At 42.3% G+C, this 17,636-nt stretch overlaps 2 protein-coding genes across 2 annotated transcripts; both read right to left on the bottom strand.

The window, feature by feature from the left end:
* Positions 1-5,361: 5,361 nt before the first annotated feature.
* Positions 5,362-13,434, bottom strand: vsig10l (V-set and immunoglobulin domain containing 10 like; the record flags this gene model as incomplete). The annotated part of the gene is made up of 12 exons (XM_083762023.1): positions 13,264-13,434; positions 12,476-12,808; positions 11,546-11,818; positions 10,736-11,005; positions 10,243-10,488; positions 9,730-10,008; positions 9,264-9,356; positions 6,756-6,977; positions 6,488-6,607; positions 6,326-6,363; positions 6,112-6,210; positions 5,362-5,367 (listed from the first exon to the last, which is right to left on the bottom strand). Exons 1-12 carry the CDS (start codon positions 13,340-13,342, stop codon positions 5,362-5,364), a joined length of 2,058 nt encoding a protein of 685 aa, XP_083618149.1. The 5' UTR covers positions 13,343-13,434.
* Positions 13,435-15,678: 2,244 nt separating this feature from the next.
* irgq2 (immunity-related GTPase family, q2) lies at positions 15,679-16,824 on the bottom strand (the record flags this gene model as incomplete). The annotated part of the gene is made up of 1 exon (XM_083762312.1): positions 15,679-16,824. The coding sequence occupies one exon, from the start codon at positions 16,822-16,824 to the stop codon at positions 15,679-15,681; it is 1,146 nt and encodes a 381-aa protein (XP_083618438.1).
* Between the last annotated feature and the right edge of the window lie 812 nt (positions 16,825-17,636).

The raw sequence follows: 17,636 nt of genomic DNA, 5'->3' as shown, positions 1-17,636 counted from the left end.
GTGGAGCAGAAGCGATTGTGCAGACTTCCATTTCTTCTGCACAATGTCATAACAGGCGAACATTAACAGGTGAAAGTAGCCAATCTACAAGCTCAAAATTCAATGCATCGTCTTGTTTCAAGGAAGGAAGTCACGTAAACAAAGTTGAAGTAGTTAAATTATTTTGAATATCTGGTCACACGGCCAGGTGTTTGCTGGTCATACTGGGCTTGAAAGTCATATGCAGTTAACGCAGAAATCTGGGAACCCTGGGAAAACACAGGGACGTATTCCGTATTTCCGTTACAGTATAAACATTTGCATAAATGCATTGTACATTAACAATATCACAAAACAATAAATGTGCTATACTTTCATGATCAGTGGAGGCATACAGATTCAGCTGCAGCACCCTCAAGCTCTCACAGTCTCCAGCTCATCCATTGTGCGATTGATGTTTGCACTCCTGAAAACATATCAAATAGGGAGTATAACACAAATTATTCAATTCTACAGTATATGCCCACAGCTGCACCAAATTAAATTCCTCATACAATCTCTCTCTCTCTGCACACACACAATCTCTCTCTCTGCACAGTGTGTACACACAATCTCTCTCTCTCTCTCTGCAGTGCACACACACAATCTCTCTCTCTGCACGTGCACACACAATCTCTCTCTATCCACGCGCACACACAATCTCTCTCTGCACGTGCACACACAATCTCTCTCTGCACGCACACACACAATCTCTCTCTGCACGCGCAGACACAATCTCTCTCTGCACGTGCACACATAGACACACACACACACACACACACACACAATACTTGCATTTTGTTTTTGTGCAATTTCCAAATAGAAACAAGAACAGACGCAAAGAGTAGCACCAGGGCAATTCCAACTCCTCCATAGATGGTCGACTGAGATGAGGTTCCTCCTATACCAGACAACACTGAGATGAGGTTCCTCCTATAGTATACCACACAACATGCCGTCATGAGGGCCAGATTTAATAATGTGTGTGTGTATGTGTGTGTGTGTGTGTGTATGTGTATGTGTATGTGTATGTGTTGTGTATGTGTATGTGTATGTGTATGTGTATGTGTGTGTGTGTGTGTTCACTTGCCTCCAGCGTAAAGTCTGACAAAAGCACTTCCATGCTCATTGGTTGAGTTACAAAGGATATTGTTCACATTATCTTTGTCTGGTGAGATGAGAACAGATGTCAGGATCCTCCAGTTGATCTGAGCAGTGATGTTGAGTGTACCATTAGCATGTGTGTTCAAAGGTGTCCAGTCGATGCTACCCAGAGGATGTGAATCCACTACACACTCACACCTGATGATGTCATTGACCAAAGAACATGAAGAGGATGGCAGGATGATTGGAGCATCTGGTGGAAAAGGATGAGGAAAAGTTAACATCTGGGTATGTGAACAAGCCTCGCCAGCAGTCAGCATTAGGATGCTGGGATAGTAATCTCTAATGTAATATTGTAAATAGCTGACATTCGGGAACACTGGAAACTGTCTCTGGGCGAATGGCAATAATGTAGTAATATAATGTTGCCCGATTAAGCTATACACTGTATATAAAAAAAGCAGTCTGAGAGAGAATAACATAAATTATCTATATTTTAGCTTTGAGTAAGAGTAGCTCGGCCCGGCTACAAACTGTCCCATGGTCAGTGCAATTTAAAACATGAATTACATTGTATGGTGAATACTCCTTGCATTGTCACTTACATTCCACATTCACTGTTGTGACTGGTGAGCTGGCCTCTCCCATGTCATTCCCAGCGAAGCAACGAAATGATCCAATGTCTCTGGTCAGCTCCATGAGGCGGAGGTGCTCAGTGTTCTCGCTGTGCTGGATGACATGTTGTCCCTGCATCTGGTACCATCTAAAGGAGCTCAGTGGTGGGTAGCCCTGACCCAGGCAGGAGAGGGTGACCGTTTCACCCACCATCGGACGCTCCGGTGACTGGCTGATGGTCACATTTGTCGGAGGCGCTGGAAAAAGACATATCCTATGAATGAGGCCAGAATAGGAATACTAGGGTCCATGTGGTTAAAGTAATCTTTTGAGAACTCACATTCAGCTATGATCTCATAAGCAGCTGAAGAGTTGACCGTTTCTGCCACCATCGGAAGCACCGGTGACTGGCTGATGGTCACATTTGTCGGAGGTGCTGGAAAAGACATATCCATGCAAGTGTACTTCCTATTAATGAGGGCAATAGGCCATCTATACTATGATCAGTGGTGTGCTGTGGATGTTTTAACTAGTAGGGCTGTATTTTAATGCCATCACGTGCACGCGCATGCATGTGCACATAGCCACTCAGCTCGTGCTAGTTGAAATACTGTATTCAATATATGATGGAAAACCAGCTATTCTAATGTTTATATTTCTTATTATTTAGTTGCATGGTAAATTTGTTTGCTTTATTTGTTTCAATTAATTATTTTCTTTTGAGAACTCACATTCAGCTATGATCTCATAAGCAGCTGAAGAGGTGGTCGTTTCTCCCATCTCCCATCGGACCGGTGACTGGCTGATGGTCACATTTGTCTGAGGCACTGTAAAAGAGTAAGACCTATCCATGTAAGTGTTCATATACTACGATACCTTCTAAGGTTTATTTTGAATTTCACTACCTTTAACAAAGACTTTGAGAAGTGTTTTTTGTTGGCAGTGAGTGTTGTTGACCAATGACCATACATGTCATAGACAAGGTGTACAGTCATTAACCACTAAAACCCTAATATACTTTTTTGACCAGGGTACCCCAGGGGTTTGGACTATTTTAGCTGAATGATTGTCTATTTTCACCAAATGCTCACCTATTATTATGTCCAGAATAAGAATGCTAAGGTTCATGTGTGTTATGTATATGGTCATCTTTTGAGAACTCACATTCAGCTCTGATCTCATAAGCAGCTGAAGAGTTGGCTGTGCCCAGAGCATTGACTGCCGTGCAGTGGAAAATGTTCTTGTCAGGGTTCAGCCTGGAGACTGTGATAGTCTTTGTGGTGTGGTTCAGAGCTGTGGACAGGCCATCCTTCACACTGTACCACAAGAAGGAACTGGCAGGAGGGTTAGCATCACTGGTACATGTGAGGGACACATCTGTATCAACTCTAACCAGGATGTCCACATACCGGGGGGAATCTGAAATAGGGCCAGATGATGTCCCAAAATAAAAGCACAACTGTGGAACATACAGCATTGCATGCAACATTGTTTCAGAGTGACGTCTGTCGCAACGGCTCACTTTCCTTTCCTTTCTTTGTATTATTTATTAGTTCCTCCTCATTTTGGTGCCGACACAGGTGCTTAGAAAATAATGGGTTTAGTTGTTTACACTGCATTACCTTTGCAGGTATCCTTATGCACAGAGGAGAAGTGGCCAAGCTTAACATTTAGTTCTGTACACCAATCCATAGCTCTAATGACTAACTGGACAAAGGTTTCAGTTCAAGATTAGCCTGGCTCCAGCTCTGAATCGCTACCATTAAAAGATATATTAAAAGTAAACGAAATGAAAGAGTGTGTGTCAGGCAAGCTACTGGATTTCTCAAGCATTGCAAAATAGTACCCTCTACTGCACAGAGTAAAACCTACATGTACTCTCAGCCTCATCTACTCAAAGGTGATTATTTGCACCAACAAATCACACATTAATGATACAGTAACATGGTAATTGCTAACAATGGTGACAGGACTCACAGCTCACGTTGAGAACCAACTTTTCAGTAGCGCTCTGTCCTCCTGGGTGCATGACCTCACACGCAATGGCTCTGCCATGATCATCCGCTTTGGCAGTGAATGTAACAACAGAGCGGAGACGCCAGCGACCGCCTCCCTCATCCGTGTCGTTCACCTCTGCCTCACCTCTCTGCTTCCCAAAGGAAAGGGAGGGAGGATGTGCAGGACAGGAGTGGATAACCTCACAGGAAACCCTCACATGGCGTCCCTCCACCTGCTCCCCACTGACAGCCATTTCTGGCGTAGCTGCAGTTTCTGTAAAATAAGTATGCTATTAAGTATACTATATACATTTGTAAAATACAAAAAGTGACATTGTTCTGACATGAGTAATTCACAACTTTCAAAAATAAAGATTCACAGGGATGGTATGTTTCAATGCTATTCCAGGTTTTCATTGACCTACACATTTCTCATCAAAGATCACCGTTTCATGTACTTCATTACATCCCTGACTCCTGAGTGTTAGCAGTTACCTTTGACTACCAGGGTTACCACCGTCAGATAGAAGTTAAACCTAGCTTGATCGATCCAGGGATAGATTGTCTGTCCATTGTCCTGGGCAATAATGTCATTAATCTTTAAAGTACAATTTCCATCAGCAGCATTGCCCAGAAGTTCAGTTCTGCCTCTGAAGATCTCCATTACTTCTTGCGGCTGAGTTCTACTGTATACCAATGGGTAGCGTGAAGGTATCTTGGAATACTGGTACCAAAAAACATCACGAGGCTTGTGATAACTTGGGTGAGTGAAGGAACAGGGGATGACCACACAAGACCCAGTGAAGGCAGAAACCTCGGTTGGAATTCTAACAGTCCACTTCTCACCCACCGCTAATGCAGTCCAAACCACTGGAGACAAAAGTTGATAAGAGGATTAAAGCCTAATTTAGCGAATACAAATAAATGTGCATAAATCAAAAGAATATATGATCAAAAGTACCTTGAAGGACAAAACAGTGATGTCTTCTAAAGGCCATGATCCTGGGTCCTGAGTGAAACATAAAAGTTAATGCTATACAGAATAGAAAAGTTGAAAATAAATCAAAAACACAGATTAGCCTAATATCTGAAAACCAGATGCATTTTCATTACATTGCACTTGCAGATGCAAGAATGCATTTTAAAAAAACGCTTAAAATACCTTAACAGTTCCTTGTCGTCTCTGATGACCAGTCCTTGACAGTCTTCACATGCAACACCGTTTTTGATCTGTGGTCAAATGGGTTTAGCCACTCCCTCACATACAAACCATGATCAAACTGGTATCATTTCATATGCATGTTCCAAACAACTGTTTGTGTAGATGCTATAGCATCAGACACTCATCATCAAAACATCCACACACAATAATAGAGCACAGACCGGAAGGGAGAAGCAGACACCATCAAGGACAAATGATATGAACAAAATACAATTTTTCATCACTATCTGTATTTCCCTAAGGTCAGTTCAAACATGCACAGTAGCATATGTATATTGTGTCAGAAAAACAGGAAACATCTAGCTGCAAGTGATCTTTAAGAGCTTTAACAGTTACTTACAAGAAATAAACTAAATGGCATGTACTGTACTGAAACTAGAGTACAACAGATACCAAAAAAGACAATTAAGCCTATAGTAGGAAAATGAGGCAATGTTTTAAGAGAATAGAATGCAGAAATGTTATGAACTATAGTAAATAAGAACCAGGAATATCTTGACCTATATTCTGGCATACATTTTACAAGAAATGAAAAGTTGATCAGTGACAATAAGTTGTCACTGATCAAGCTGCCTCTAAGACAGGCTACATTAATTGATGCAAACATTAACTGAATTTACATTTGCTTTATTGTACAAAAAAGATATATCATTGTTACAGTAGGCCTACATTAAAAAAAATATATATATATATAGTTGTAGAATAGATAGCAATAAATAGCAAAACAAGCAATATCTCTCCCCTAGTAGGATAAATTGTATATGCCATCAACTACTGGTAATATAAATTATGATGTAATATTTACATTATAATTGTATAAATAAATAAATAACATTTCATTAAAACAATCAAAGTATGAAAAAAGAATAGACACCCAGCAACTATTGATAGTCTAAATCAAGATAACTGAACATATAAAATATGCATAAAGAATTAATAAAATTACATACAGGGAGTAGACATGGATTGTAATTATACATGTTGACAAGTGTTAAACAGTTGTGGCAAATCTCACAGGTGGAGGAGGGACAAATGTGGGGAGGGGAATCGATCTCTCGGATGAATTGTCCTGAAAGAAATTAAAATGCATTTACTCATTGCATAATTGTAATCATTTTAATTGGCTTTTCTTTTTAAATCCGACAGGGAGGGTACCTGATGTAACCTGTTGTAGTCAGGGGGAGGTTTCAGGCCTCCTGTCAGCAGGTCATGGGGGACTAACATTATATCTGGTGGTGTATGTGTTGTCACCACCTGTGACAGAGGAGAGTAGGAAATTAATCTCAAACGAACCACAATAAAACACATTAATTAAAATCCTTCCCACTTGACATCCAATTTCCTTCCCACTTGACATCCAAATGCTAACCTTGACAACATTGGACTTTGGATAGCTTCTCTGTTGACCTACAGTGTGAAAACAGATTATAGTGAGAGTGTTGATGGGATAAGTGTCCGAATTTAAAAGCCACATGTTCAAACAAATTCACGGGTGATTTAGGGTTTGGTGCTGAAGAAAGATGAGCGTTACCTTTTTTCTTGTAGCACGTGACACAGACGCAGATGAGGCTAATGAGGAGAACGAGGAAGAGGAGGCTGCAGGGAATTCCTGCTGCAATGCCCGCGATAGCTGGGCCTTTTAGTCCCTCACCTACAGTTAAAAATACCACAAATTATAGTGGAGTAAAGGACTTTAGGACTGTGCCTGCTGGGCCTGATGAATACTGAAAATCTGGCAATAATTTGGTTGAAATACATTTCTAATAATGTCCTTATTGACCGAGTCCTTCATATCATACCTGGTCCAATTCTATGGACCTCAGATGGCTCTCCGGTGGTTCGACCAACATTTGGGATGATGCGGAACCTGTATGTAGATTTGGGATCCAGGGTAGAGATATCTGTACTTCGAGTGGAGCCAGGTTTCTGCTGAATGGTTTCGAATTGCCTTGAGGACCCTCTATTTTGCGCTTCATATTTGATGTCAATGAGATCAGGTCCTTTCATTTGGATGGCAAAACCTGAAACAGAGCATATGTGACCATGTTTGAATCAAAATGATAAGATAAGAGCAAATTATGTATTTATCTGTAGCCCCAATTGACACCTGGCCCCATGATATTTAAAATAACATACATTCTGAAATCTCACGTTTGAAACCCTGGCCTCCTGTGTGGGTGACCAATAAATTAAACAAGTGTACAAGTTTAACAAAATGGGCCATAACTACCACAATCCTTTTGTACTTTTCCAACACAAAACATAGTGCTCAACCAATGCCTTGGCATAGAGCACCGAAGTCTGACGTCACTTTCAGTAGAGGGCGCCAATACACAGGTTCATGTATTTTTTTATTTGCAGTGAAATCTCCATAGGGCGATTTTAGGTCGCTTCATATAAGAACTGTGTTAAAAATTAAAAAAATAAATCGACCACCCTGGCCTTTCTGTCAGGGGCGTGGCTGTGCGTCGTTAATGATGTCCATTCATATTTGATACAGCCAGTTTCTAGAGAAAATCGAATTAATGTGGCTGCAAAAGCCTTGAAACTACATATGAAGGCAATGTCGCTACTAATATATCTCACGCCCAGCTGTCAACACATTGCGTTCCTCGTTGACGTAAGCTCAGCTGGTGGTGACTCGACTCGTACTAACCACGAAACATTAAATATCAATAAAATAAAAAATAAAAATAAACGTAGTTAACATTCAGTTTCTGTTGTGCGACAGGCAGATGCAGCCACCCGCCTACCTGGAAATGTAGTCTCTGGGTTGTTTGACTCGTTTCTAACGCTTATTTTGTTACTCTTTGGGTATATTTGTACATTTCCACCTTCAGTCGATGCTTCATATCCATATGAGTGAAAAGGCCGTGGTGATCGGTTTATTTTTCAAACACAGTTCTTATATGAGGCGATCTAAAATCCCTCTATGGAGATTACAATGCAAATAAAAAGTACACAAACCTGTGGATTGACACCCTCTACTGACAGTGACGTCAGGACTTCGGTGCTCTATATTGAGCAATATTTACACCCAGTGGCGGAACAACATTGGCCCGGGCCGGGGTGTGAGACGGCACGACCGGGCCTCACCGAACCTGACTCTCAACAGCACCACCCCCCCCCCCCCCCCCCCCCCCCGACGAAAAAAAAAAAAAAACATTTACGCAAACAGTTGCTGCTCATTTGAGCAGGCGTGCATGGACGAGAGTCGAGAGAGGAGTTGTGTGTGAGGAGCTGATCACAGTCACAGATAGAGGGAAAGTGCTATATTTTGCCTGTTATTTATGCTATATATTATTGATCGCGCCTATGTGTCTGTGACACACACGAGAGAGAGAGAGAGAGACGTAGAGAGAGAGAGAGAGAGAGAGAGAGAGAGAGAGAGAGACGTAGAGAGAGAGACGTAGAGACAGAGAGAGAGACAGAGAGAGAGAGAGACGTAGAGAGAGAGAGAGGTGCGTGCGTCAGTGTGTTAGAGTCTACTACTCATCTTTGTGTTCTGTTTCACCTTAGTGAGTGATCGCACACAGGGAAAAGAAACAAGAAGGGGTTTAGAATCTAAACAGTCCGTTGTGGAGAAAAGGAAGTTATCCACACATATGCACTCCTAAATCCTCACAGAGTGATTAGCCTACTAATGAGTGACAGGTGCTGCACTTTTGGAGCGTGGCTGAGAAGTGAGGATGTCTGTTGGAGAGAGTGTGAAGGCCTGGAAAATAGAACTGGGTTCTATCGGCGCGCCAGGCGCCGCGGCGGACGGAGCCGGTGTGCGTTAGGTTCATTGAAAATAATGGAGGCGGCTGTGTCCGCGCCGCGCGGCGGACGCAGCCGGTGTGTGGTGGGCTTGAGACAGACTCCACGGTGCTTGTACAGTCCAGCGCAGTACATTCTCATCAGACATGATATTTTGCTAAAGTGTAGGCTATTATATAGGCTATATAAGCTCTGTATCTGGTTAATTGCGGGATTCGCGGGGGCCCGCTGGTTTTATCAGTCGTGAGTGACTGTGTAAAAAATCGTCAATCGGTCAGCTGACAGCCCGGGCCCTCAGGAGGTCCGGGCCGGGGTGTGACCACCCCCCCTACACCCCCGTTAGCTCCGCCCCTGTTTACACCCCTATGTTTAGAGTTTTTGTTTTCAACATACCATGTCATCGTTCCTCCTGCAGTTTTGCTGACATGCACATTCTTTTAAAAGGAAGGCTAGGTTCCCAAATTCCCATGCAATGTAAGTATTATTGGTGGTTGGGGGTTATCGGTAAATCGGTAACACTGTTCTAGCCAAAATCATGGTTACTTTACCTGTAACGACAGAGGTAGGCGGGACCTCCCAGGTCAATGTGATGATGGTTCCATCTTGATTAGGGAACAGACTGGAATCCGAGATGGTGGGGCCTGGAGAGAGAGAGAGAGTGGGGTGGATTGTGAGAGACAGCTAGAGGGGGGGGGGGGGGGGAGAGAGAGAGAGAGAGAGAGAGAGAGAGCAAAGGGGGGAGTGCAAGGAGACTATGGAGCCTTGTTTGAGCGAGAAAGCAATCTCAGGTATTACTTAGCATTCTGTCTAAGGGTTCATTGTGCAGCTGAGATCTTGCTAACACTCTCGTCGAGCCCATGCTCTACATAATAATGCATAGGCAACTTACTCCTTACTACTTTAATATAAATATCTAAACTGGAAAGCGTAATAGGTTATGGCAAAAAACGAAAGAAAAAAAAGCCTATAAACAAAACTAAATACAAGAAAGCACTGACAAAGAAAACACTATACCTTGTAACCGAGTGTTCCTTGTCTGGCTGCCCAGTGGGTTTGTACAAGTACAGGTGTAGTTTTCCAGGAGAAAGCTGGTGATGTTGAAATCTCTCATACTGAGCTGTGTGGTGTCAGTACTGATCTGGTACTGCATTCCATTGGTTAAAGATTCATTCCCTTTCGACCATGAGATGACAGCTGTAGGCGAGGCTTGACTGATGCACTGAATGGTGACAAGTATTTTGCCACTCATCTCAATTGTGGTCCTGACAATTGGTAATAACGCCATAGGACTTCCTGGGAAATATAAAGATTTTACAAAAGTCAGTAAGTGCATCATGGGGCACCAGGGGCTCTATACTGTATAGGCCCCCTCCTGTATTTCCTCTACATCTTCGGCAAAAATATCTAATCTACAAGCTCACATGTCACAATGTGAGCTTGTAGATCAGCTATTTTTGCCTAAAGTTCGCCCCATATAGGGTTCATATAGTTAGGCATATATACTGTCTGGGAATGTCTGAAACTTACGTGCAGTAACGTTACAGTTATTCTGTTGGAGTGGGTGATCAGCAAAGCATATAACTGTTTTCCCGCTGAGTTCCTGTGAGGCAGTCATTGTCAAGCTAAACTCTGCAGCACCACTACTGCCGTTGGTCAGAGCAGGGAATGAGAGCAGGGCCTTTGGTGTGCCCCCAGGCCACTGACACTTGTACTGCAGGTCACTGTTGTCAGAGACTGAATGAACAGAGCACAGTGGGCTACCCGAGGGCCTCTCTGTCCAACAAGAGATTAGATTATGTATTACTGTTGAATTATAAAAGAACTAACAGAAACGTTAATTCATTAACTACTAAATCACTATGGTTGATCACTGCAGTTTGCATAAAACATAAATAATTAAGCCTTAATCAATGTTTCCTCTATAGGACAGATTACAGTTTGAATTGAAGCCGTCTAAAGACATTGGGAGTAGTGCAACCCTTCATACACCTTAAGAGTATGCCCAGTATATTCTGCATACCGTAAACATTGATGGTCACATTCCTCCGTCGCCGTTTTCCAGTCTTCTCATTGAGTAACATGCAGGTGTACACACCTCCCTGATGACTGGCTTGTAAATTAGTCAGATTGAGGAATCCTTTGTGGGAACTGGGAAGGATCTGTCCTCCAAAGATCCAGTCAGCAGATGGAACTGGGAAACCCTCAGACTGACAGGAGAGGTTGACGGAATCCCCAGACACATAGAAGGGCTCTTCTGGACTGACCACAACTCTGGGTTCATCTGGTCCATCTGTAGGAAAACCATAAAGCATGGAAGAGACATGAGCTTCATTTAAAAAAATCCACTAATGGAAAAATATGATTACACTTGACTGTATATACAATTCAAAGATTTGGGCAAAGTTTCGTTCCGATCCGGAAAAAGAGGCCTTTCGCCCCCCCAAAACACGACAGAAGTATTATAACCGTGTAGTCTCCCTAAGCAATCTCTACTCTACTATCAAGAGCAAGTTAACTAGAGAGGGGCACTCATTGGAGCGCATGTCTGAGAGAGAATTGTGGTGGTTCGGTGGATGGCAAAATGTGAAAAGATATTCACATCATAAAACACCAGAGAACTATTATTTAATTTAAATTTTAAATTTTATATAATTAAATGAGATGTGTAAAGACAGATAAAGAAAGAAAAATCTTTCTTTTGGTGTGCAGAAAACAGCAGATAGGGAAAAGCTGGCTATTTTGCTCTTTCTTTATACTTGTGGGTAGAGTTGAGTATGAGGTCATATCAAAATAGCCGTCATGCATTATGGTAAATGTGTGTGAGTCTTACACAGCACTGTGACGTTCCTGTAAGTCGTAACATTGCTATAGGGGTTCCTCAGGTTCAAACTGTACTGTCCTGTGTCGCTGCGGTTTGGCTGACTGATCACAAGACTCTTTTGCTTGACTGAGTAGTGGGAGCTGTCCTTTATCTCCTTTCTGTTGAAGTACCACGTCCACCGCTGAGGCACACCTTGCACTGTGCTATAACGCAGAGTGAAGCTGATGGATTCCTCCTCCACGACATCAGGTTCCACATTTACAGTAACATCCTGAATGAGTTCTGCAAAAGAAAAGGTTAGTGTTATTGTTGAGAACACACACCCCCCCCCCCCCCCCCTCCTCATTTAAGTGTTTTAGGCCCACTAGCATCAGGGCTACAGAGACGATCAAATGGGTTAATCTAATAGGTGAATTGCGAGGGCACTTGCTGGGCAAATTCATTAAACCGGATGAGCCCTGTTGATTTTGGTAACCCCAAGGCCTTTCCATTAGCACCACCCTTTGGTCAAATTGTCCAACTGCACACTAGATAATTAAAACAATGGTGGTGTGTATATACTCTAAGGTGTGTGTGTGTGTGTGTGTGTGTGTGTGTGTGTGTGTGTGTGTGTACCTCACAAACTATTCCACAGCCTAATAATAAACACAAATTTCAATTCAGTCCATCTTCATTTGAGGTACTACTACGAGAAGAGTTTTGCCAGTGGCTTTGAAATGTATATATATATATATATATATATATAATTTATTTATTTTTTCCCTCTCATTTCAAGGACCCCCAGAACATTCTCAGACCTGTCGGACCTGGAACATCCTCAAGGAACCCAGAAGTTAGGTTAGATATACTGCTCTAGAATAATTTATTTTCTGACAGTGATCCATCTTTGCGTTTTGCCCAACATGTCTACAAACAATTACCTCATATACTAATACTTACCATATACTTTTAGAGTGAAAAAAGCAAAGGCTATATCCAGTCCAGCCTTTGTTATTTCTATAGTGTAGTTGTTGCTGTACCCAAGCTGTACATTTACAAAAGTAAGAGATCCATTTGTTTCAAGCTTCAATACTCCTTTGTGGCTATCTGCTACATCCGGGGGGAGAGTGGAGCCAATAGTCCAGGTGACCACAGGTAGGTAGGTAGGTATAAACCACCGAACCACAGGATCTGGAGCACCACTGATGGACACAACCAACGTCACATTGCTGCCAACTTTGGCATTGACCAGTTTGGGCCCAGGGGGTGAAATGTCCAGGTCACAACGCACACCTGAATCAATAGAACAGGGAAATTACTTGGGTAAGTATATGTACTAATTTATATAAGGTATCTCCATCTCTCTCTATGTGTGCGCGAGCGCACAGTGTGTGTGTGTGTGTGTGTGTGTGTGTGTGTGTGTGTGTGTGTGTGTGTGTGTGTGTGTGTGTGCAGAGAGAGAGAGAGAGAGAGAGAGAGAGAGAGCGATTGTGTGTACAAATTTAGAGAGAGAGAGAGAGAGAGAGAGAGATTGTGCACACACACACACACACACACACACACGATTTAAAATGCTGTTAATTGGGCTGAAATCTCTCACTCTCGTGTGTGTGTGTGTGTGTGTGTGTGTGTGTGTGTGTGTGTGTGTGTGTGTGTGTGTGTGTGTGTGTGTGTGTGTGTGTGTGTGTGTGTGTGTGTGTGTGTGTGTGTGTGTGTGTGTGTGTGTGTGTCAATTTCAGTCTTCTTACCTGAAATAGTCAACAACGTCAATAAAATTGCCCTCACTGAATGTCCCGACGGGACGATATCGAATGTGTTCAGCCACATAGCCTATTTTGGAGATACAAATCTAAGGAAATGGTAGTCGAGCTCGATCACTTTAACCGTGTGCTGTCACTGCTGTGTTTGAGACTGAGTTTGTCTCCCCTGCAACTTCTAAACCAGAAAGGCTTTAAATGTCCTTGAAACTTCAACCTGAGTGACGGTCAATGGCTCCTATGTCCTCCAGGTGCGCTGTGATCACACTGGGAAATGCACCTGTGTCGAAAACGCTGATGTTGCACATGAGACCACACCTCCATCTATTTGAAAATAAAACATACTATTATGTCCTACAGTTAATACAGAAAAAACATAATAAGGGTGGCTCAGACGTCTTTTGCAGTCAATGTGTGTGTGCGTGTGTGTGTGTGTGTGTGTGTGTGTGTGTGTGTGTGTGTGTGTGTGTGTGTGTGTGTGAGAGAGAGAGAGAGAGAGAGAGAGAGAGAGAGAGAGAGAGAGAGAGAGAGAGAGAGAGAGAGAATGCTTACATTTGCCTACATTTATTTTGGTTCACTTCAGTGGGTCCAGATTGGTTTTGGAGTTGTGGCAAGCTCAGTAACACAACACCACAGTAGGAACTTTGTTTGGACATCAACAATGTAGATTAGAGACTGAGTAGTAAAGCAAGAACACAACACCAGACTAGTTTGTTGATGCTCAAACAAAGCTCAAACAAAGCTTTCAGAATCAGAAAAACATGATCACACTGCCATCTACTGGTGGTGTGTGACAGGACAGGACTGAGGTTGTGCTTGTGTCCTGTCCATGTCATCTTCCCAGTTGAAATCTGGCCATGGTGTAGTTTGAGCCATATTGTTGAATACTTCATTCAAGTGCAGTCAGTACGGATAACACAAAAAGCAGTCCTGGGGACTTGTTTCTATTATGGTCTTATAAAGCAGGGGGGGACCCCCCCCTGCTTTGATGTCTCCTTGATGTTGGAGAGGTGCCGCCATATTTCAACACTCACTCCAGTCCAGAGGGCCACATTGTCAGGCAGAAACCTCTCATCTCTGTATTTTACCCTTTTTCGTAATTAATGGCCTACTACATAATTCTACTGTATGTCATACAAAAATAGCAATCTACTAGCTCAAAACGCATGAGCTTGTAGATCTGCTATTTTTGCTATGTTTTAACTGGAATCCTGAATAATTCTTTGTCCTTTTTAAATTGGAATCCTGAAAAGTAAATGTTTTATTTAATTTCAAATGCATTTAGTTTACTTATGTTAACTTATGAACTTATTGCAAATACATTGGACATAAAAAAGACAATAAAATGTAATACTAGTCATTCATTAAATATAGATTTATATTAGTAATAAGTAATTAAAGCTGGTCATGTTTGGATGTTTGGAATTGAAAGTTGAAATCAATAATTTATCAATATTCCGATAATCTGCGGGCCAAATTAAGTGACGTAGGGGCCACGTGTGGCAACCGGGCTGCCATGCAGTTGCCCATATCCATATATAAAGCGTAACCTTTCAATTCCTTTCAACGCTGCCTACAACAGGAACTTCTTCATGACTCAAAGATGGTCTGGCAGGGATTGCCTGCCGTTGTGCACAGGACAGGTTGAAGTAGTACTGTAGCAGAGCAGGGATTCAAGTGAATTATGAATTAAAGAATTTGTCACTTGGATTTAAATCTAGACTCAAGTCACAATTATATTTAGCCTATTGAGACCAGAGTTGATCTACTAGGGAGAGTTGATAGAGGCTACTTGGGACTTTCATATTTGAACTGAAAGTTTGCGTTCAGAGTTACATTTTTAACCCATTCAAAAAACCTTGTAAATCGAAAAATGTTAATATATATTTTTTGAAGCAGTGAAATTTGTACTTGTGAAGTAAGGTACTGTTCATTCTTATATTTATTCTTTTTTTTCAGAAACTGAGACAAATGTTTCCATCACATATGCAAGCAAGGAAAGAGTATCTTGGATGTGGTACAATATCTTTTTCATATACACTCTGTGCATGATTAAATATCCTGCATCAGTGTTGGCTGAGTTACACTTCCTCTCTTCAGTGAAAAATACAACCCACCGACCAGCATGTGTGAGCATTTTTTCTAATGTAAGTTACAGTACAATTGTTCACAAACAGTATATTGAAACTTGACTTTGCGTTGCAGATTTTTAGAATGTTGCTATCAGCTCTTACTTTATAATTACTTAATGTCATGCCCCTTGGATTGTTTAGTTTTTTTCCAGAGACAATAATGAAACTTGAAAGTGTTTGATTTAAGTGTCTTATGTGCTAATGCAGATAATGGGGGAAAAAGCAAGAAGAAACAAAATGTATGAAAAATCACATAAAATGTATGTGCCAGGCCTCACTTCTCCTCCCCAATAGCAACAGCCACTATCTTCTCAGCATCAGACGCCATCTCATCGATGGCCCCATTGAGGGCCTGCAGCATGGCAGTGAAGGACCGACCAGCACTGCGGGCTTGTCTAGGCATAGCCATCTCCACCAGCTTAGATGAAACTGAAGCCAAGTCCTTCTCTGCAGCTTTCAATCGCTTTTTCACTCCCCCCTTTGTAACCTCTGCTGACAGGTCACTGGTCCGTAAGGCTTTGAGCATTGCTGGGTCCACACCCCTTTGCCGGGCTAGCCTTTCGACTGAGTCATCATCTAGACATAATGATATCCGTGCTTTGTTCAGGATCTTCACTCCTACACTGGAATCAACCATAGATGACACCAAGGGAACAGGGATAGCAGACACCCCACCTGAAAGCGAGGCAGCTGCCCAAACCAGTGCTTTAAAAGAATCCCTTTTCTGGGAGACCAATGTGGAGGTGAGGGTTGGCAGTGCCAGCAGGAGTGCATTGGCTCTTATCTCTGGAAGGTCCCTGCATATGTCCTCCAGCAGGGCAGGGAAGTCCAACTTCTCCAAGGCTGATGGTCTCACTAGGTAGACTTTCGGCAGGGCCACCCCCTCAGCCTTTAGAATCTCCAGACTGGTGTTCCTCTTGTCCTGCAGGCTATTTTCTGTGTCGTTTTCTGAAGCTAGTAGAGTAAAGTACACAGTTTCTCGCTGTAATGAGCGGGCCTCCAAAAACACAGCCACGCTGTTAGGGTGTGGAGACTCTGTGAATGTCATGAAGACAGCATTATAGCGCAGGAACTTTACCTGGTCCATGTATGCCTTAGGAGGTGCAACGGGTGAAGTGGTTGGGACTGGCGGCAAATCCCACAGGCGAAAGTCAGGATGTTTTGGGTTTGGGTACACTGCCAATGCATCTGGGACAGTATTGGGTGGAGATAGGGCAGACCCCTCATCACCAGGCCCGAGACCATGGAGTGCATTGATAAAGGACACCTTTTCATCTCCACGGTCCCCCACTACAGCCAAGTTGATCCTGCTGATGAGAAGATCCTCCACAGCCTCCTTGACATCTGATAATTTGTTGTTTTCCATGGACTCTTTGAGGGTCTCCATAAGGCTTAGGCTTAAGTTTAGGCTATCAGCCATTTCTGGGGAGGGGGGAAAGATAATTTGCAGGCAGGATTAGTGGGTATTGTGTCAGCTGTAGTGCATACCTGTATATTGTAATTCTATCAAGGGTGCCATTTCCATAATCGCATGGATTTTTCTTAGGATCTTTTTTAAGGATACTATCAAATGATATGAGGGCATAGCAGGGCTTTTTGATACCTGGATGTAAACAAAATTACTATCGGTGGGGAAATGATATTCATGACATACAGGCCTACACTTACGATCCCAAAACACAAAATAATATAATAATAATATTCTCTCTGTGTTACAGAAAAACTGTTACATATTTTACCAATTTATGAATGTCCCTGATGATTGTTTGACTTGATTGATTAAAATAAATAAATTTAAAAGATCTGAATATTCATTTGGAACCTTACCTTAAAGCTGGATTGAATGGATCTGCACTACGGGCAGAATTCGATCGCTTAAAAGGTCTGTTCTCAGTCCTCAACTGCAGATTCCTCGTCAAGATTCTGCTACTATAGCCTACATCTGACGGTCTATTTAAGGGCTCTGTGCAGTTAGTGGAACATTCTAATCCTGTAAGCTCATCCATAATCCTGAATGATGGAGTGCACACACATGGATACTGTTGATACAGAGACAATGTAACATGCTGACATAAACATATGCTACTGCACACACTTTAATGGAATGCACACATACGATATACTATTTTCTAATAAATCACAGAATCAGTTTTCCCCCCTGACCATGTCGATATGGAATCCAAGCTAATAGAAACTGAAGTTAGCATATTGTTCGATTTAAAAATACAAATA

This window comes from Protomyctophum parallelum (genome assembly GCF_964188405.1).
Source record: "Protomyctophum parallelum genome assembly, chromosome: 3".
NCBI lineage: Eukaryota > Metazoa > Chordata > Actinopteri > Myctophiformes > Myctophidae > Protomyctophum > Protomyctophum parallelum.
The sequence above is the reverse complement of the archived record's forward strand: the minus strand, read 5'-3'. Positions and strand labels throughout refer to the sequence as shown.